Source organism: Orbicella franksi, chromosome 5, assembly GCF_964199315.1.
Source record: "Orbicella franksi chromosome 5, jaOrbFran1.1, whole genome shotgun sequence".
Classification (NCBI taxonomy): Eukaryota; Metazoa; Cnidaria; class Anthozoa; order Scleractinia; family Merulinidae; genus Orbicella; species Orbicella franksi.
Window position 1 is genome coordinate 32,194,583 of NC_138149.1, and position 20,766 is coordinate 32,215,348.

The 20,766-nt window shown below is 39.1% G+C and overlaps 1 protein-coding gene across 2 annotated transcripts; it reads right to left on the minus strand.

Annotated features, from left to right (window-relative positions):
• Positions 1 to 26: 26 nt before the first annotated feature.
• On the minus strand, positions 27 to 20,715 carry LOC145488249 (vacuolar protein sorting-associated protein 41 homolog). 2 transcript variants are annotated; one of them, XM_081467072.1, is made up of 38 exons: positions 20,598 to 20,715; positions 20,315 to 20,482; positions 19,706 to 19,789; positions 19,212 to 19,286; positions 17,971 to 18,036; positions 17,418 to 17,483; positions 17,018 to 17,134; positions 16,855 to 16,919; positions 15,399 to 15,480; positions 15,176 to 15,239; positions 14,994 to 15,052; positions 14,721 to 14,765; positions 14,466 to 14,604; positions 13,095 to 13,142; positions 11,412 to 11,473; positions 10,927 to 10,980; positions 10,643 to 10,699; positions 9,842 to 9,903; positions 9,531 to 9,612; positions 9,215 to 9,307; positions 8,554 to 8,625; positions 8,393 to 8,448; positions 8,268 to 8,315; positions 7,820 to 7,916; positions 7,164 to 7,205; positions 6,631 to 6,681; positions 6,278 to 6,337; positions 5,581 to 5,658; positions 5,263 to 5,317; positions 4,384 to 4,448; positions 4,180 to 4,255; positions 3,786 to 3,847; positions 3,184 to 3,258; positions 3,029 to 3,072; positions 2,695 to 2,750; positions 2,553 to 2,597; positions 1,609 to 1,688; positions 27 to 1,234 (listed from the first exon to the last, which is right to left on the minus strand). In XM_081467072.1, exons 1-38 carry the CDS (start codon positions 20,670 to 20,672, stop codon positions 1,148 to 1,150), a joined length of 2,712 nt encoding a protein of 903 aa, XP_081323198.1. In that variant the 5' UTR covers positions 20,673 to 20,715; the 3' UTR covers positions 27 to 1,147. The 2 variants fall into 2 exon arrangements, with proteins under 2 accessions (XP_081323198.1, XP_081323199.1); XM_081467073.1 differs by lacking the exon at positions 13,095 to 13,142.
• Between the last annotated feature and the right edge of the window lie 51 nt (positions 20,716 to 20,766).

Consider the following 20,766-nt stretch of genomic DNA (forward strand, 5'->3'; position numbering starts at 1 on the left):
TTGAGCATGATGCGGTAATTCTCAGGTGCAGCGTTGTTCAGCTGTTTAGCGTGTAATTAAATCCAGGCAGCGCCCTTTGCCCCGGGCACTCAGTGCAGGGACAGAGTTTTATTTGAATTGTTCTCCTTAGTTGAAACAAAGTCCTATATTTTATAAAGCAATCCGCGATCTCGAACAAATACACTCTTTGTATAAGTGTCTCTTTCGTATTTCCTTCTAACGTATTTGTGTACAATAAATCGCTGACTACAAAAAATAACTCTGGCTATTTAATTCTTTTATAGTGAGATAACGACGCCAGCTAGCATCACCGCTAGAACAAGAGCTTATACAAACATTGAATAGCGCAAGATGGACATGTTTTGAATCTTCTCGTGGTTCTCACTAAGGACTCTTGAATTTTACGATCAAGAGCCAATTCAGTCCATTTCATCGTTCCGAAGAAAATTCAAATCTTAAGCGGGTTCTCGTAAGTTATTCCTTACAGCAGCTGGTTTGCGCATCTTGAAAAGTTTAGCATAGTTTTTCTAGTTGGTCGTTTGCAGTCCGTGTCAATTTCCCCATCCTTAAACAATCCTTGTTCCTTTATGGTTTATTATTGTCTCTGGTGTTTTTTTTTATCGACGTAAACTGTTATTTTCAGGGTTCTTCAATTAAAAGGTAATTTTGTACGTGGCCAAAATAACTCAAAATGCCGTGACATGACGTAGCCCCTTCAATGTTTGGATCTATAAAATTACTACTGTGTTATATTATGCTAGTTGCATGTTTCCCCGCGCTTTCCGCGAGTCACGTGATTGGTCAATTTTATCTTCACCGGGCAGATGTGTTGGACCTCTTTTTAGTTCGTCGCAGAATCCTCCCTGACATAAATTAAGGAGTGCGTGACAGGTCAAAAGAATGTCCAGGTAGGATGCCCGACCACAACAGGTTGAGTCATGACTAACAGAAATCATTATTAGAATTTCGTTGTTGCGTCACATGACTGCTCAATCTTGTTACAATGAATCACCCCACGAGAAGCAAGCTTGACCGGTCTAAAGGTCTGCTTGAATCACAGGACGGCTGGATTATCTTGGACTCTTGGTTAATTTGATTCATGTCTGTACTTGGTTTCATCAATGCATATACAATTTGAGTTCATAGTTTACGATCTTGCTTCATTCCCCTGTACGTGACGAGATCGCCGTCTTTTTACTTGACTGTGTGCTGTACAGATCTGACAAAACGGCCCCTGCAAAGAAGAAATAAATAACTGTTCAGATCCGTGTCCTCTCCTTTCCCACACGGCTTCTCCATTTCGTCTTAGCCGTCTACAGCCGGGTAGTTTCCCAGGCCCTTACTTAGGCCGTCACGTAGCGTCCCTCGTTGCGTGAGAACCTAACAAGGGCTGCGCGCGAGGCTGATAGAGCGCGGCGCCGGTGTGTTCAAAGGCTGAGCAGTAATGTTCCTGAAAATCAGGAGCTTCACTTTCCTAAGAAGGTACACTTTTAAGTGAATACATAAAAATAAAACAAAATGTGGCCGCGTAGCTAGCGTTCCCGCATTTTGGGGCGTACCTCTAATTCGTGCGGGAAAGCTAAATGTGATAATGATCTCATGACTCACCACATCACGCGCTGGCAGGCAGTCTTCGTGATAAACATGTTTACAGAAGAACACGACAACATGCGACGCCCGTCTTGTATCTACCCAAAAACAAAAAGATCATTTTAAAAAGCGATAAACAGCAAACCAGAAATGTGGATTGGTACCGCTACCTTAAATGTATAATGCAGTTTCGCAAGGAAGGAACACTCGGGTAAGGGGAAGTGACAGAAACTCTACACTTCTCCTTCAAGCCAGTTAAAACTCTGGGAATTCATTCTCAGATGATTTTACATTCAAAATCTAATTCTTAAACATGAATATGTGTCGTGAGTATACATCTTCACACTGCGCAAGTACTACAGAGGCTGGCTCTTCAGAACTCCAGTTTCTGCAACATTAAGCCGCTGGATGAGGAGATTCTGGCAGATTCTTAGTTGCCCGACGCAAGTCACCGGCTACTTCATGTCACAAAGTTTATTCATACGAAGTTTCTTTTCACCAACGCAATCGTGATATGATCTTTCTGAGGAAATAACTGAACCGGTGAAAAACTAAGCAGTGAGCCTATTATGTACCTTTATAACTTTGAAGGAAGAGCAATTTTTGGCAGGCGTTGCGTACATGTATCAGATTTCAGGGTAAAAGAGGCACTTTGATTGTTGAGCCTGAGAACGAAACACCAGGACCCTGGCTAGCTATAATCTAGCTTGTTTAGTAGGCGTAGGGACGGAGGGAAAACGAGTAATTTTTGCGCTTGAGAAGAGAGAACACGCGCCGCTTCCCTCCCATTGTTGTGCCAACCAGGCCGGCAGGATAGCTTGAATGTGGATCTCTAAATCGGGAGTCCAATACCACTACAAGCGTAGACACGAGCATATCACTAAAAGCCACGTGTCAGCGGTATCAAAGACCACGCGCGTGGAAAATAGAAGAGAGGAAAACAGTCGCTTCTTTGTACCAACCTTCGGCAATGACGGTTCCCTGGCACACGGGACACTTAGTTTCATCTACAATTAAAAAAATACCAATTAATCAGTTATGGCATAAAAGGCTGCGATGGACACTTGATCCAAAAACGTTGATTAACAAAAAACGCGATCATACCGTCAACAGACACGCCCTTCTGCTGTACTTTGCTCAGCCGTTGAAGCAACGACACACTATAGGAAAAAAAAACCGATCAGTTGTAATTAATCAATTGGCTAAGTTAAAAACGGTAACAAGATTATAAGCTGTTACTGAATGCATTACGAGTACTAGCATAAAACTACTTTTTACTTTCATCATACTGAAAATGTTTTTTTTTCTGTGTCTGAGACCACTTTTGATCAGGGAACTACTGATTTCTATAGAAATTGTTCGCAACTGCCGTTTGCGCTTAGTCGAAAAGGGGAGAGCGGCTATTTTACCATATCACGTATGTTTTTTTTTTTCTCACCTGTCTTTAACAAGAATCTTTTTACAGCCTTCACGAAGGGAAATCTGAAGACGAAAAATATTTTGCTCAGATATTTTCTATTGCGCCAACAATCCAAACAATACAACAGCACTGAAGAGGTAAGAGGTAAGATAAGGAATGTTTAGACAAGTAACCTGTAAATTGAAATCTTGAAGGATCTTCACTAGCGAATCCCTTAGACCAGGAATCTTCATTCCTTCAGGTATCCTCTGTGAAAAGAAGGTAAAGGTAAGTGCCAAGTGGTCCATCAGGCCGGAGATAATCCCGGCTTCTGTAGCATGAAGCGACTAGGAATATTTCTGCTCCATCACTGGATGGGATGCTAGTCCATCGAAGGGTTACTTTCAGCATAAAATTCACCAGTACCCATTTATACACCTGGGTGCAGAGAGGCATTGTGAGAGTACAGTGTCGTGTCCAGGAACACAACACAGTGTCCCCGGCCAGGGCTCTAGCCCGCACCGCTCGATCCGGAGTTGAGCGCACTAACCATGAGGCCATCGTAAACGACATCAACACGGGCTGGTTTTCAAAACATTTAAAACTGGAGAGACTCGCGTAACAACCTTGCAATACTAAAATCCTTTACGAATTATCATCAACATTATCAAACAACGAACAACCACCACCAACGTCACCGTCACAACAATAACAACAACAACGGCAGCAGTAGCAACAGCAACAACAACAACCATTTATAACTAACAATGGAAATTGAACCACAGAAATACCGTACCTGAATCAGTTTGATAGGATCAACATGGGTTCCGATATTCTGCAAAAGACCTGTGATAAACTCTAAAGGGATAAAGAAAAACAGTGCCATTAAAAACGGACAGGTGCGACTATCGCAGTTTCATTTAGCAACAGACGTCAGAGTTACCTCTATACAGAGCAAACAACCAGACCTGCAATTCGTGAACAACTCTTTGGCGAGTTTCGTTTCAAATTTAGCTGATGTTTTCTTAGTGTACCTTTTGAACAACCGTTCAGCGAAAGGAAAATGCTAGTAAAGAGGCTGCGAAGAAGAATGTGTATTTTTTTTTTAAAAAGAACCTAATAGTTTATCTTTTAGTTGAATTGGTGCTGTAACGTTTTTATCGTGGGCAGAATCTTAAGACATTAAATACCTGGCTTGTCAAGAGAATAATTGATAAGATCGTCCCACAAGTCTTCATCATCTTGTTCCTTGGCGAATTCAATGGCCTGTCAATCAACAAAGACATATCACTCATAAACTGCCAATCATCTTTACAAGTACTCTCGGCTCTAACGCTCTTGGAATTTTACTTTAGAAAAACTACGACTCACTTTATTTCTGAAGACTTACTTACCTTCTCTACATCGTTTTCCTCCTGAATAATCAGCTGTAAAGCTTGCTTGTTGTTTCCCATACGACCTGGCAAACCACAAGAATCAAATTGTCACCAAACCAAGACCAAAGAGGTTTTTCGTGGACTAGAGCGGTTTTCATTTGAGTGTCCAAGAGTAATTGGCTCTGCATTATTGCACGACACGATTGGCCTAAAAAACTCGCGCCACTTTTTCATCCAATCAGAAGTAAAACCAGAATCAATGGTTACTCACTCGCACTCGTTTTCCCGCGCTTACGTTAGCTTCATGTAATTACTTCGAGTTTTGATTGGTTCACTGTATTGTTTGTGACATTTGTTATCGGCTCGAAATAGTAGTGCTACGCATGCGCCTTGTTAAACTTTTACCGCAACAAAGAACAAGTTAGCACACATGCATATCTGCGACATAGAAGAAGCAAGAGTGTTTGTTGTTTTTCATGTCTTAAAGGAGCTCAGTCACGCTATTTTGAGTTATTTTGGCCACGTACAAAATTACCTTTAAATTGAAGGAAATCTGAAAATATAACTTTTTTAAGAAAAACACCAAAGAGAGAATAAACCATAACGGAACAAGGCTGGTTAAGGGTGGAGAAGATTGACACGGATTACAAACAACGAACTTGAAAAATTTATGCTAAACTTTTCAAGATGTGTAAACTATGACGTAGTTCTTTTAAGGCGTTTTCCCGCGTTTAACACTAGTGGCATGTTTTTGCTTCAAGTTATCGGTTGATTATGGCGGTATTTGAATGCGATGCGGTTGAATACTTTTGATTACTTAGGTTTTCGTTTTACGGAAGGCCCAAGAAGACGCTTTTTAAAACTATTTTCTTTCTGGAATTTGAGCTTTATACTCACTGAGTAGAAACACCATCTCTGGAACCAAACGTCTTTGTTCACACTCGTTCAAAGCCTAACAGAAAGACACGGTGTTAAAATTCAACCTTTCTGACACTGAGAGAAACACTTGAGAACGATCAAGCAAATCAACATAAACTCAGTCCCAACACAGTCCAAGGTGACTCGCTCTGCCTCATTTATCCTCTCGTTACTTTCTTGTAGAAAAGTGTTTGTAATCATTTGATTAACATCACTCCCTGGAACGAGCGACATCAGTCCTTCTGAGAAGCAGGGTATTTCACACCTTATTACTATTTGAAATCGAGAATCATTTACCTTTTGAAGAGGATAATAGTTGCTGTTTCTCAGGAATGTCAGCAGTTTTGGACGGTCAAACTCCGCATAAAGAGGAATCTGAAAGAACAATACCATGTCGCTATTACCGTGCTTTTCCAATTTCGAAATCAGTGAGGGTGGATATAGTTCGTTATAAAAGTCGAGCAAACAGAGCAGAGATAATGGGGATAATAAGGTGACAAAGTCATGATTAAACGCGAGGGCGCATACTGCAGGTTATCTGTTTTCTCGCGCTTTCTTGTTGTTATGTCGGTTTAAGATGTGTTTTTCGATCTTTTTCCGCGCTTGCTTCCGCTTATCTGTTTTACCGAGCTTCCTTGCTGGTTATTTGCTTGCCCTCACTTTCTGCCTGTTTGGGGCTATGTGTTTTCCCGCTCTTTCTTGCTGGTTGTGTTTTTCCGCGATTGCTTCCGCATATCTGTTTTCCCGCACTTTCTTGTCGGTAATCTGTTTTCCGCACTTTCTTGCCGGTTATGTACCTTCCCGCAGTTTCTTCCCGGTTATTTGTTTATCCGCGCTATCTTTCTGCCGGTTTAGGGTTATGTGTTTTGAGCGCTTTCTTGTCGGTTCTGTCTTTTCCCGCGCTTCGCACCGGCTGTGATTGTCTTTTTTTGCACAGTTCGCGCCTTCGTGGTTGTATTTTATAATCTCTCTTGTAAGAGTAAACTGGTTTTACCTGGAGTTCGTGGTAATCCATTCCTGCTTGTGGATCCTTGACAAACAGCGTGTCCAAATACTGACCAAAAAAAAACCCCAATTATAATTAATTCTTAAATTGTACAATGCTTCAGGAAGAGACAGAGTCAAAACAAAAATTACGTGAGCAACAAACAATACACTGGTCTAGGGTAACAGAGGATAACGGTCGATAACTCAGTATACATTAAAAACTTGCCGCGGCTTCATTTTACTTTTCACTGAAGTCGAAACTGTTCAAACTCGTGTAAAGTAGGGTCGACTTTACTCTAATTACTGTAATGACTTTTAGACTAATTTACAGCAAACCATAAACCAGCAAATGACACTGACCACGTGAAGCAGTTCTGATCTTTTGTTCAGCTGTCGTACAACTTCTTCGACCTGTAAATGATGGCATCAGAGTGAGGCTGAAAACACAAATGACGTAAGCCGTGCAGACACGACACCGGCCATTTGTCAAAGAGAAAGTGGTCGAACCCTGTTGAAAAGATTGCAGCAACAAGCCACAAACACTGAATTTATTCCCAAAGGAGAGCACAAGCGTTATAAGACTGTGCAAAATTGGAGAATAAGCGAACTGATTACGATACGACCAAGAGTGTAAAGAGTTACATTAAATAAAATAAATAAAAACCTTTATTTCAGTTTAAAGTGTATTTAGCACTGTTGTGCTAACTGGGGACACTAAATAATTAAACAAATATTACAAATGGAACATAAACTATTAAGCTCCCAACTGGTTGGAGGCTGACCAGTTGGCTATTTACACAACGCGGTGGACGAGTTGAACTCGGGACTACCGAGAACAAATCCAGATAGCGGTAGGGTGGCGGATTTGAATCAGGGATCTTTCGGACACTTACAGGAACTTTGTCGATATTGTCAATCAACATCTTCACGGCTTTCTGTCAAAAAGCAAAAACAAATACAAGTACATTTAAAGGGCTTGGGAGCGCTATTTTTGTAATTCTGCTATTATAATTAATGAAAATCTCAAAGTTTTGACTTCAAGCAACAGATAGTCTAAGAAAAACCACAACAAAGACTCCCTGGAAGTGGAAGAGAGAGGAGAGAAGGTTAAGTCTGCATACGAGCCAAGTGGCCCACCAGGCCGGAGCTTATCCCGGTTTCTGTAGCATGAAGCGACTAGGAGTATTTCTACTCCCCTCCTGGATGGGATGCTAGTCCATCGCAGGGTTACCCCCAGCATTAATACACCTGTGTGGAGAGAGGCACTGTGAAAGTAAAGTGTGTTGCCCAAGAACACAACACAATGCCCCCGACCAGGACTCGAACCCAGACCGCTCGATCCGGAGGCGAGAGAACTAACCACGAGGCCACCGCGCCTCCACGAGAGGAGAGAAGAACTGGGATTATGGTACAATTAGTGCAATGTTTTGTCCAACTACGCGACACAATGGCGACGGAATCCTTTAGAATAGAATCGAACAGACTACGAGTCAATAACTTTCTTATTCCGCTATCAAAGCTCGAACATCTACTTGCCATAACTATTCACCTCTTTGTCAAACTCCATCAACATGATAATCTTGTCCTGGATCGAATTAAACAAGTTGTGTTGATGGATCAAGTTGAACACATCACTGTGGCCAAGTCTGCGAAAAAACAAGAAAACACGAACTCAAAATAACTCACTCAAACCTAATTCCTGAACAGTTGTCAAGTTTTGGCACAACAAAGTTTAAAGGAGCTACGCCACGGTTTCTGCATCTTGAAACGTTTGGCGTAAATTTTTCAAGTTCCGTTCGTCGTTTGCAATCCGTGTCAATCTTCTCCATCCTTAACCATCCATGTTTCTTTATGGTTTATTTTTATCTCTTTAGTGTTTTTCTACCTCAAGTAACTATTATTTTCAGGTTTCCTTCAATTTCAAAGTAATTTTGTAAATAGCCAAATTAGATAACTCCAAAATACCGTGACTGAGTCCCTTTAATAACACAACTCACTTCAGATATATGGCCAGTCCTTTGTCATATCTTTTCAATCGTGTGTAGCTGCAAAGAAATCAAATCACGGTCAGGGACTTGGGGGTCCATAAAATTTAAAACAAAACAAGACTCAAATGCCTTACAGTTCTCCTAGTGTTTCCAGAAGAACTCGATTTTGAGGATCTTTTTCCAACTGGTCCTACAGAGCAAAGCACAGTGTCAGTCAGAGATCGCTTGTTGGTCGATAACTTCTCCGCAAGTCGTTCAGTAATGCCGTATCAAAGTGTCCGGCATATTTCCTCACCTGCACAGCACTGATAATGGGCTGCACGCCGTATAACTCTGCTGGCCAATCCTTGATCAGGGCCTGAAATTTCTGAAATTGAAAAGTAACCAGAGATTCAGACAAGAATGCTACGGTGACTTCTCAGATATGATATGTGTTTTCCCGCGCCTTCTTGCCGGTTCTATGTTTTCCCGCGCATTCTTAGCGGTTTTGCGTTTTCCCGTGCTTCCTTGGCTGGTTGACTGGTTCTTGCCTAGTTCCTAGGCCTCAATATTTCGCCGCGGTCAATCGTTTCGGGTCACGTGGTCCGCACCGTTCGTTTCGGATACTTCACCGAAATAATGGCCGTGAAGGCCTGGGAGAAAGCCTATAGGAAGTCGGTTCGATATTTTCCCGCGCTTTGTTAGCGGTTCTGTGTTTTCTCGCGCATTCTTGCCGGTTCTGTGTTCACACTGACGTTCACAAAAATAACTAAGGATGATTTGCTCTTAGTAACTGTTGTTCTGGGATTACTTGTTAAAGTTTTGTTGTATCACATCCCCAAATTAGGCGCACAAAGTTGTCACTAATGTTTGCCTTCACCGATTCACCCAATCCACATAAAATAAAGTCTCTCTCTGTCCTCACTCTTCTGTGCATACGTAGAGTTACTTTTTTACCGAAAAAACCTTCTAGTCACCTTGACATCTTTCTTGAGGAAGTCGTACAAGACCATTTCATAAAGTACGGGGCTCAGCTTGACTGTACTTGTTGGAATGTAGGGTGCAATGGCCTGATGGAGAAAGAAAACAGAATCAAAAGGATACTGTTATGGTCAGTTGAAAGATGAAAGCAGATAAGTAAATACCACAGCTGGAAAACTGCAAAACAGTTTCTTTCCCGCTCGCTTTTTCTTGTGACGCGCGAAACTTCGCCAACCTCGCGTGAAAGCCTTGTAAACCCGCGGGGCTTTTCTCCTCAATCTTCAGTATTCTCTGAAGAAAATCATAACCTACCTCCAACTGGTGTTTCCGTGCAAACTTATACACTTCATCTTCCCAAAGTTTCCTGTCATCCTTTAAGACTTTCAGACACAGTCTGTAAAACATTCAACAGAAGGGGTTGAAGTGCATTTAACTTTTGGTGTTTTATTAACAATTTAATACTTTAAGGTAGTCGTTAGTTTTAGAACATTAACGTTATTTTGGCACTTAATATAACTTGAATACTATGGAGATAACTGACATAGACACAAGGTAGTTACAATTACGAGGTTCTAGCAAAATTTTTATGCTGTTCAAGACGTTGAAAATGGTTATGTACAAACCTGGCAGCAGTTTCGTATTTTCCTTCCTCCATCAGAGATTTCAGATAAGCTCTTCCAATATCCTTATAATTTCAAAGCCAGATACAATATGTTAGTACCGTTTTTTGTAGAAATCTTTGAAGAAACTGTTATAAGACTTACATTGGCAAAACCCTGTTTGTTGTAAAATAGAGGCTAGATGAAGTTACTGTGTTATGTCTCAGGGAAAAACCACCCAAAAGTCACTCAAGAAATAATTAGATGATCTCTGTTTGATTTGTGAGTCATAGTTGAAAATAAAATGACGTAACTTTTGACATGGAAAATAAGAGTGCCAAAGTTTCATAGGCTCAAACCAAAGTGGCCCACATTGCCAGACCTTATTTCACCTTCTGGAACATGAATACGTACTAAATACAGCATTTTGACTGCTTGCCTTAATTATTTTCTATTCGGGGGAGGGGGCAAGAGAACTGTCATTTGACGAAGTCAGGAATGCTGTCATGACGGTTTTAAAGTGGTATCTTTTAGGGGTCAAATAAAGCTTGAGCCACGACCACATTGGTCTCCTTTATGGATTTAATTCAATTTTCTGACGAGCATCCCCGACTGTTTCACATGGGAGGCCCCCCCTCCTAGGTTTGACATTACCCAGTTATGCACCTAGGTTGACAGAGGCACTGTGAATACAAGGAACATGACACAAAATATCCTGGTCAGCAATGCAACCTGGACAACTCAATTTTGAGCCTGAATATACTACATGTACCTACTGGACCAGAGGCCCACCCCCCATGAACAAGGACAAAATCTTGTATTTACCTGCTGATTGTGCTTCTTGACTTCTTTACTGTTTGTTTCTGCAGCAGCCAATGCTTCCTGTGGTAAAAACAAAATTATCCTTGTTGCCAGTTAGCTGGTGAATTTAGTCTAACTTCACCACTCTTTAACAAGTATTGAAAAATGATGACACTGAGTAAATGATAATGAATTGATGCCTGACATATAAATTATATAGATAAAGGTTTCATGACATTTTAAGTTACTCAATGCAATTTCCTTACTGCAGACCATGCCAAGGGGGTTAAATCCATTTTTGTACATACCTCATATTTTCCATGATCTGTAAGCCATTTGATGTGATCATCAATGTTTCTAGGCTAAAACAGAACACAGATTTCTAACTTCTGTTCCCAAATGATGGGAAGAGTACTTCCAGATTTATACATTTAAAGCTTTAACCAGATTTTTCTTGAATATAAAGTCAGACCAGAATGAGTCAACCACTTAGGTAATGTCACTGTTTGATTATGGAAAGTTTAAAATGTAGTGTTCATGGGAACCAGAAGATGAATGTCTGGTTCTTATAGGAGGTAACTGGTTTTTAGCTTCCATTCTGATATCCCAACAGGTATTGTACAAAGCTTAATTCAGAAAAAGTAAGGCATGAGACTAAGCTACATTGTATATGTTTGTGTAACAGTAAAGCTCCAACAAAGCTGCTTTTCTTTGAATCATCACTGCAGGTTCGTGGAATAGCGTGCATCTGTGTGAGGTTCAGTCTCTATCTAACTGGATCATGAGGACATACCTTGGCCAGCACAAGGTCTTTAGGGCTAACAATGTAAAACAAATTCTCTTCTGATACATTTTCTGTAAAGACAAACGGAAACAAGACAACAACTGCATTAATTTGTGATCATCTCCCATTCAGTTAAAACACAACTTGTTGGAAACATGTTTCCAACTTGGGTTTTAGTGCCATTCAGGGTCATAATATGTAATATTGAATGTTGAGTTCGGCCTTATGCGACTACTGGTGCCTCGTGAACTGATGATGATGATGAATGTCGAGTTCTGTTGGCCCACTGCAGGTTAATTAGAACTATTAAACCCATTTAAAACCAGTTTGGTGCCAGTTGGAGAAGTTGAACAGTTTAGTGGCTAGTGGTTAGCAGTAAGTGTTCCTGAGGCTGTTATGCAATGTTTTAAGGTTTAATTCATAACCATATCATAAACATTTTTAACACCCCCAAACAAGGTTAGTTTTGGTTCATTTTAATGGTTAGCAGATTGCAGTTAGCAGTTATTGGTTACAGTGTTTCAGCATTCAAGGTTTCTAATTTAAATTAACAACCATCTTCACAAGATTGCAAAATATGTTTGTTTAAATTGTATTTTACGATCTCGCTGATTATTGCTACCTTTGTGGGTTATACTAAAAGAACACTTTTTGACCGTCACATAATTATTTAAATCAATTCCAGTTTGATTCATTTTTTCAGTAACAGAGAAATTGCTAATACACTTTAAAAAAAAAAAAAAAAAAGGTTTCTATCAAATGGTCAGCACAATGAAATCAAGTTATAAACTCCTATGCTGATTGACACAATTAACTGATGGCTGGAGAGAGGCAGAGCAAAAGTAAACAGTCTCATCATATCTGCAGCAATGATGCATTTAAAAACATTGATGCAATTTTATAGCCTGCAGAGCAGGCAAGATTTTTTCAAGTGAGCGCCCACATCGTAAAAAGTTTAGCCACCATCTTGAATTTTTCATGCAGTAGAAGACTGGAGAGAGAAAGAAAGTTTTACCAAGGGGGTGAATGATAGGCAAGATGAAGGATAGGGGAGGGGGTGGGTCTTCTCGTTTTTCCCCTCCCCCTTCCCCCACTGTCTAACATGGCGGTCTAACATGGCGGTTGCAAGGTTGTAACGCTAACTCACCCCAATAAGACGCCTGCACTGCAGGCTAGCAATTGTATAAAATGAAAGGTTATACAGTGAAACTTGTATTAAGCGGACCCCATATTAAGTGGACACCCTCTATTAAGTGGACACCAGCTGAAGTCCCAACCTTCCCACATGTACTGTAAAATAAACCTGCATTCAGCAGACACCTCTGTTAAACAGATGCAGACACCAATGTTAAGCCATTTTTTTGCACAAAAAATGTAATACACGGACACTTTAAGGGCTTTTTACTTCTAAAGGTTCAGCTGAGACTCCTTTAACATTGTTCAGTGATCCCGTTCTAAAGCTCAGTAATTATTCCAGATTGATGCTGTCCCAGCATTGATTGACTGGACATTGTACTATGTTAGTCTTTGATCGTACACTGTGTTACAAAGAGTTAATCATGAACTTTTATTGCACAACATATTAGAACCTGTTTTGAGCAGACACGCTGTATTAAGCGGACACTAGTCAGGGTCCCAAGGGTGTCCACTCAATACAGTTTTCACTGTATCCTGTTGAAACTTTGTACCTACCATGATGAAAGGAAGATGAAGGATTGTCCAGATCATCATGGAAAGAGGCTGATACATGCACAATGTAAGTGTCAAAGGTTAAATGCAGTCATCATTAATACAAGGCAGGTATTAGTAGTTATTGTTCAGTATGTTATTTAGAATTCTTGCCAAGTAAATATTCCCATGGGGAGGACTCCTGTATGAAAAGGTCGGGGATGGTCTTCAGAAAATTTGAATTAAACCCATGCAGGAGACCAATCTGGGCGTGGTCTGAGCTTTATTTGACTCTTAAAAGATACAACTTAAAAATCAGCTGCTGTTCAGCAAGGGAGCCCACAAGAGTAGTCAGGAGTCGAGACACCAGCAGAAATCGAGCCAAAAAATGAACATACTGTAAGGGCAGTTTTTAATTATTATCTCTTCAAGTGCACCCTAAGAGATACTTTAGCAGCTAAAAATAGCAGCATTTTGTCATGAACACCCTAATTGAGACCACATATTTTATACCCCAAAGTGGACCATCATCGACCTTTTCATATGGAGTCCTCCCCTGCTAGAAAATATTCACTCTTTACAGGAACAAAGCAATATATGTATAACTCTTTGAGATATTATTGCGAGGGCTGCATTATGTGGTAAATCATAAACAGCTACATGTAATGAAACTTGCGTTGCATATCTACTTTGAGAAGATCCAGATCTGAATCAATCACTGATCCAATATCATGGTGTATCAAAGAAGCTGATGAATCCCAGAGTGGATTCATCGGTTCCTTTGAAAAACAATGATCCTAGCGATCTACGATTATTAATCTTGATCCAGATCACCCCAAAGGAATGCACTTTCATTAATGTCATTCAAGCAAAATGAAGAGAAAGCATGACACATTTAGTGAAGGATAAAACATTATCTGATGCAGTTGAATGATCTCTTTTTACTTTCAAGACATAACTTAATTTATGGCCATGTTTTTTGTTTTTTTTTTTTGCATATTTGTTTAAAAAGATTAAGACAAGGGTGTCAGGTCCATTCTTTAAATTCAGCTGAAAGGATAGGAACAAAAACTGGGCTAAACTGACAAATAGTACAGTGTATTACCTAATTTAACGAACCTCCAGACAGCACTCACCGTAAGACTTACAATGTAATTAAAGCAATCTATTCACATTTATTAATTAACCAGCATTTAGATCTTTACTTTAAGTTAATAATTTTAAGTTCCTATGTACTTTTAATTTTAATTTTTTTTACATACCAATTTTATTTTGTGCCCTTAAATTAAAGGATCTATGACTTACAAAGGGTATTTAAAGATCACTCCCACACAGGCACTTGTCTGTACATGTACGTTCATCTATCTCTTTATCAATTAATCAACATAGTCCTACCTAAATGATAATCATCACAGCGGTACTGCTCAAATCCTCTGACAGACAGAGCATCTGCTGAAATCTCTTCAGGTTCACTAAGGCCACGTGGTGTTACAATCCTCAATTGTGGTCTGTGTGCAACTAATGGTTCACCTTTCTGTCAGTTTGGAAATATAGAGAAAATAACAAATCTTACAGTCATGTATATTTTGATTCAGAATAACATACAACATGTAGCCTTCAATGCTGCTTTTTCTTCTTCTTCTTTTTTACCTTTCTTGTTCCTGCCTCGATGTTGGTCATGTAAGACAGGACAACCTGTTAAAAAAAATTATATATTTTCTTAGCTCTAAAAATTTATCCTCAAATGCACTCAAAATCAAGCCATTTCCAAAACTAATTCTCACTAACTCCAAGAGATTCAAAAAAGAAATTTAAAAGTACTTTTGAATCTTAGATTAGTGCTTTATACGATGAAGGTTTTTAAACAACTGGCAGGAACATTATTGTTAAACAAACACACAAAACAGAAATTCCAGAGCTTACCAAGTCATTTTTCAGGTATGCAATTCCAGAAATGTAATAATCAGTCTTGAATATGGCAACTACAAAAATTTCAAATTAAAGTGATTAGTTTATTTGATTTACTGTTGGTAGAATCCAGAAAGAAAGTACTGAAGGTCAATGTACATAGTCAAAAAACAACTAAAAAAGCAACTGATGTTTACCTATTTCCACAACCAGTGGGGGAAGGTCTGACCTTTGAACTAACCTTTCTTTTACAACACAAATCTGAGGAAAGATAATTCAATGTGAAGGGAATGAACAAACAGACAAACACTTAGACACAATCAAAAGAAGAGATAAAAATTATAACCAAATAAATGACCAAATGAATGAATAAACAAATGAATGTTTCAAACCACTACACAAGTGACTACGATTTTCTACCTGAACCATGTCTGCCCAGCCAATCAGAAGGGTGATGCTGTCTCTCCAACACAAACAGCATCGATAAAGCTCAGGTCTATAGCTAGGGGGAAAAAACACATTAATTTTATTGAAAGAGTTGAAAACCCTGCTGAAAACCTTTTATGAACAGGGACTGAAGTGCAATGGATAAGAAATCATTTTAAAATACATGTAAACTATGTAATACCTGACGATGGAGACTGATATTTTGACCAAGGTCCAGTTCAAACTTGGGTGTGGTTGTGTTCAGGCTTTTACCTGTAGCCATATATGTCGGTGTCATTGTGCTTTGATGACACCCATTTTTGAGAGATCTTTCCTTTTTGCATTCAGACTGACGAATCATTTTGCTGATTTTTGAGCCATTTTTTTAACACAACTAATTTGAATTTAAATCTGTAGTAAGAACACAGGGTTTAGAAGAGTTCTTTGGGAGCAGATCCGAGACCCCCTATGAGGCCAAGGCCTTGGACCAATACTAAAGAGCTTAAAGGGGCTCAGTCACGGTATTTTGAGTTATTTTGGCCACATACAAAATTACCTTTAAATGGTAGGAAACCTAGAAATAACAGTTTAATAAGAAATAAAAACACCAAAGAGATAATGATAAACCATAAAGGAACAAAGATGGCTGAGGATGGAGAGGGTTAACACTCATTACAAACAACGAATTTGAAAAATTTAGGCGAAACTTTTCAATATGTGCAAACCGTGACTGAGCCCCTTTAAGCAAACCAGGACGGCAATGGCAACAAGAATGTCACCAAACAAAAGGTTTAATGAGCAGAACAATGGCTGTGCATGGGCATTATAAATCTGTGTATATTTCTCTACTGTCCTCTGCACAAGAACAATGTGAAATGACTAAGTTTTGCGTATTTTGCAGAACGCGAATGACAGGGGCTAATTTTTCGTATTTTCATTTAAATTGAACACTGGCATTACATATTTAGTTTGAGCAAGTTCTGAGACCAATAAATGCACTGAACTGATCTAGACAATAATTGCGAAATTTGAAGGTAAAATATAAATTCATTTTTTACTAGGCAGTGTCCTCGCGGTCGCCCTCATCATTGCTTAAGCTCTCCATTAAATTTCTGATATCCCAGGTTCAAATCCTGGTCAATACACGAGTTGTGACAAAAGTTAAACATATTTACTACTCCACTCCCATAGCGCCTCTCCTCACCAGAGAGTATACACCTGATCTCAGTTCTTCAAAGGCTGGATAATGCTATCCACCAGAGAAATCACTATCCAGTGGATAAGTGTTGGTAAAGCAAATCACATAATCAGCTGGATAGTGATTTATCCAGTGCATAGTGCTATCCATCCTTTGAACAACCAGGGCCTGTAAAATAGGTAGCCATGTTTACTCCTGAGTGGAAAAAGGCAATGTGAAAATTATTAATGCTGGTCAGATATTTGTACATACTTTCCTGGCTCTCTTTTTATGTGAGTTATTACTCGCTGAGAATTCATGTCAAACATCCTGACTTCCTAAAAAAACGAAAAAAAACAACAACAAGCCAATTAAAAAAAAAACAGTTACCCCCCCCCAAAAACAGGAAGACAGACCTTTCAACATTTTGTCTTACTGCATCATTGGCCCAAGCTATAAGAGATGATCTCCACTTAATTGTTCGTATATTTCCTTCTCCTTCATGTAAGACAGTTGCCTTGTTTCTGAACCAACCTCTCTCTGTCAAGATCAACTGCAAAGAGCACAGAATTATAGAGTGTCAATTGATACATACTGTTACAATAGAATTAATTTAATTATGTCCAATAAATATCAGAGGGTGAAGTTGGTAACTGAGCCTAGTAGTCTACCAGGCCAGTGCTTCCATTCACCTGAAAAAAAAATCCTACTTCTCCCTGGATAGGATGCTAGTCCACTGCAGGATTAATCTGGCCAACATTAAAATCATGGCATCGCACTAAGTTAATTTGCATTCTGTGAATAAAAATGAGAAATTTTAAAACTTTTAAACATACCTTTGTTCCACCAGTAACATACATCTTTGTTCTTTTTTTGGAAAACTCAGGATCTAATGCTACAGACTGAAAATGAAAAACACCGCAACATTGAATAATTTAACTGCCTTTAAAGACGTACTTCAAGATCATTAAAACTCAGTTATAATTTCCATATTAATGAGGTGATATTGAAACTCAGACAGAAATTCAGATCCCAGGCATGATAAAACAGTGTTAACAAATAAATACCTGCTGCGCTAAAGTAATAATCACACCAAAATATTTCATCAAGCAATTTCACTGAGAAATCAAGAGGACCAAAAACTGGTAAAACACAACAGAGTACCTGCGGGAGTTCCACCAGGTACTGGCTGGGTCTTATTAGTGTTACATTTTGATACTAATAGTGTGCATTTCTTGTCATTTATTTAATAAATGATGAAACCGGGACTTGGGAACAACTTACACCACTCTAGTTTCACATTTCGGATGAGAAAAACTTAAATTAACAGTTGGAAAAAAAAAAAATCAAGAATGGAGCAGAAAAGAAAGTTGACTAAAAATGCCTCACCTTAACTGGAGAGTCAAAGCTGGCTTGAACATTATTCTCAGAACTGTAGAGGCCATTTATTACCACCTAGATAAAGGACACCAGTACTTTTAACTAAACATGCGCCCAATACAGTCATTTTATATTTAAAGATGTACGAGCATCTAGACAGTTTACAAACTGGAACCAAGAGACCTGGAGATCTCATTAAAGCCCAGATTCACAACTATATGTACAACATAAGATTCAAGAAATGAGAGTCAACCGCAGGGTTGTAATGGGTTCCAATGGACCTGTAATTCTTGTAAATGTTACGTTGGCAAAATTGACATTCAAATACCTTGCAACAAACATCTGCAAGAATTTGTTATAACTAATACAAGGACACGACTGATCATACAGTTATTCACACAACTTAAGCAGTTGTGAAATTAAAGCCTAGTTGTGAAATCAAAGCGTGGGTTCAAATCCTGTTCAGGCCTGAATTTTATTTCAGTCTTTAATTTCACAACTGCTTATTAGTTGTGTGTATAACTGTGATGATCAGTAGTGTCTTCGTGTCTTTCTCTTCAGTTCAAATTACGGTATGATTATATGATCTTTAATATATTCACTAGCCTTGTAATTAACTAACTTATAGTTATAAATAAGGAGAATGTCACAGGTTCTGTTCTATAAACTGTTTACAAGTTTAAATTATGCAACCAGAAAATAGCAGGTGAAAATAGAGGGATTCCAAAAAATTCACGGGCAAAAAAACTACTTAAACAAACAGCTCTAGTAAGCTTGTGTGGTTAAAGTTGTATGTCACACCTTGCTCTCTCCATGCCTTTATTGGTAAATATATTTACACTGATGTTTACCGAGCTTTAGGCGAACAATTAACATTCACCCAAGGCCCAGTGACCATCAGACTGTGTAAATAAACTCATGAAAAAGGCAATCTTGCACAAAAACTTGTCAACGTAAGCAGTCATAACATGTTAAGTATATCCACGGCACAGTAGGGAAAGTCACTTGTCTGCAAATTATTATTTATATTATCCACAGAAATACTACATAATTAATTATTGTAGCACTGCAATAAGAGAATCTTGGGGTTTACCACAGATCTTTGAATTTTTTGGTTCCACTTTGTACAAATCTCCACATGTCCATTTCCTTGTCTGTGTACATGAAGACCAGATGATAACTTACATACTTTTATGTACCAAATACTCACCTCGCAAGTTCTATAAAATATGAGATTTCAGAGTACTTACACGCCCATCATCAGAGCAACTGGCTACATAGTCTCCACTTTGATCAATACTGATTTGATTTATAGCTGTGGTATGCTGAAAAAACAAAAATAGTTCAAATATCAAGCAACTTCCTGAAGAGGAGCTACATCTGCTAAAAAGAACTGAGTTACATTTCTTGACTAATGAGAGGCCACCTTTGATAAAAGACAAACTGTTGACAATATGGGGAAAACTGACAAATCATCACAGATTTGTGTACTTTTGTGCAAAAATTATCAAATCCTTAATTGTCAAATAATAATGTGCACGCTCTCTGTCCTGTTCGGCAAAGTTACAGACCAAAACATCAGTAAGGTAAGTGAAAGTTAGAGCTACAGTGTACTGTAAATGTATCTACCTCTGTAAAACTGTTTCACGTCTCCATAAATTGGAGTAGAGAGCTGCATGACAAGAACTACTAGGAAAACATCATTGGTTCTTCTGTTCACATCCTGATAATTGACTGTACTTACAGATGGGTATTTTTTGCTACTGATGGGATTTCCTTGGTGGTCCAGAATGTGAACAACTCCGTAGTGAGTACCAAGGGCAAGAAACTAGAACGAAGGATTAAATAATTACTACAAAAAGGATAGCCTTTATTGCTTTCACTCAGAATTGCTTCAAATTGAAAACTGAAATGGAGAACTTTCACAAGTTCCTAGTTACAAGATCACAAATACTTCACAACAGGGTGACAGGGGGGCAAGGGGAGGCAGCGGAGGGGGGGTGGAGGGTGGGGGTCGGGGGCAGAAAGAGGGCTATATTTGTTCTCAGGTAGTAACCACAGGAAGAAGGAGAGAAGCTGTAAGTTGGAAAGCTTACTAACATTTTTATTCTTACAGGGGGGAGGGGGTTTAGAAGTTCATTTTATGGCAATTACATGTTCTAGTTTAATAAAACTCCCTTTTTAATATACCATCAACAAATCAAAACACTCGCCATTGTCCTAGCTATTTCATTGAATATATTTATAACGAACCACGGAATACTTGCTACTCAGCTGATACACCAAGATTTAAGATGAAAAATCCAAGTTAACCCTTCCCCATAAACCAATGATGTCAATTAAGCCTGGATACCTTCGTATGCACTGCCATACAGCTCGCACACTCTTCTCCATTAAGAATAGTATTCATAGCATTTCCAATCCTTTCGTATTTTAACTTGGGTTCCACCTCGTCCTCATCCTCTTCAGAGCCATCGTCTTCATCATCATCATCTTCATCTTCAGAGTCTTCATCTTCTTCCTGTGAATTATCCAACAATTGCATGCATGTACGCTCTCAAAGACAAGCTTATTCTTCGCTCAGATTGAAATTTATGTTATCAAGAAGACTAAAGGCTGTAATAAAATAAAATTACCGGTGCATTTGCGTCGGATTTCATTTTTCTTTCAAGGTCCGTTCTGTCTTGTTTGTCGGCCATTTTGCATAGCATTACACTGACCACTAAGGCTTGTGGGATGGATCGTGATGGTTACTGTCAGGGGCCTGGTCAGGCGACTTCCTCAGGGTACCCATGTGAAGTATTT

Bases quoted from the DNA above. Each gene is read 5' to 3' on its own strand.
- LOC145488249 (XM_081467072.1), bottom strand. From the start codon at position 20,672: ATGCTATGCAAAATGGCCGACAAACAAGACAGAACGGACCTTGAAAGA. The intron at 14,766-14,993 runs GTAAGCTCTGGA...TTTTTTTAACAG, and splicing joins CATACCTGAAAAATGACTTG to GTTGTCCTGTCTTACATGAC. The intron at 3,848-4,179 runs GTATTTAATGTC...TTATCCCTTTAG, and splicing joins TTATTCTCTTGACAAGCCAG to AGTTTATCACAGGTCTTTTG.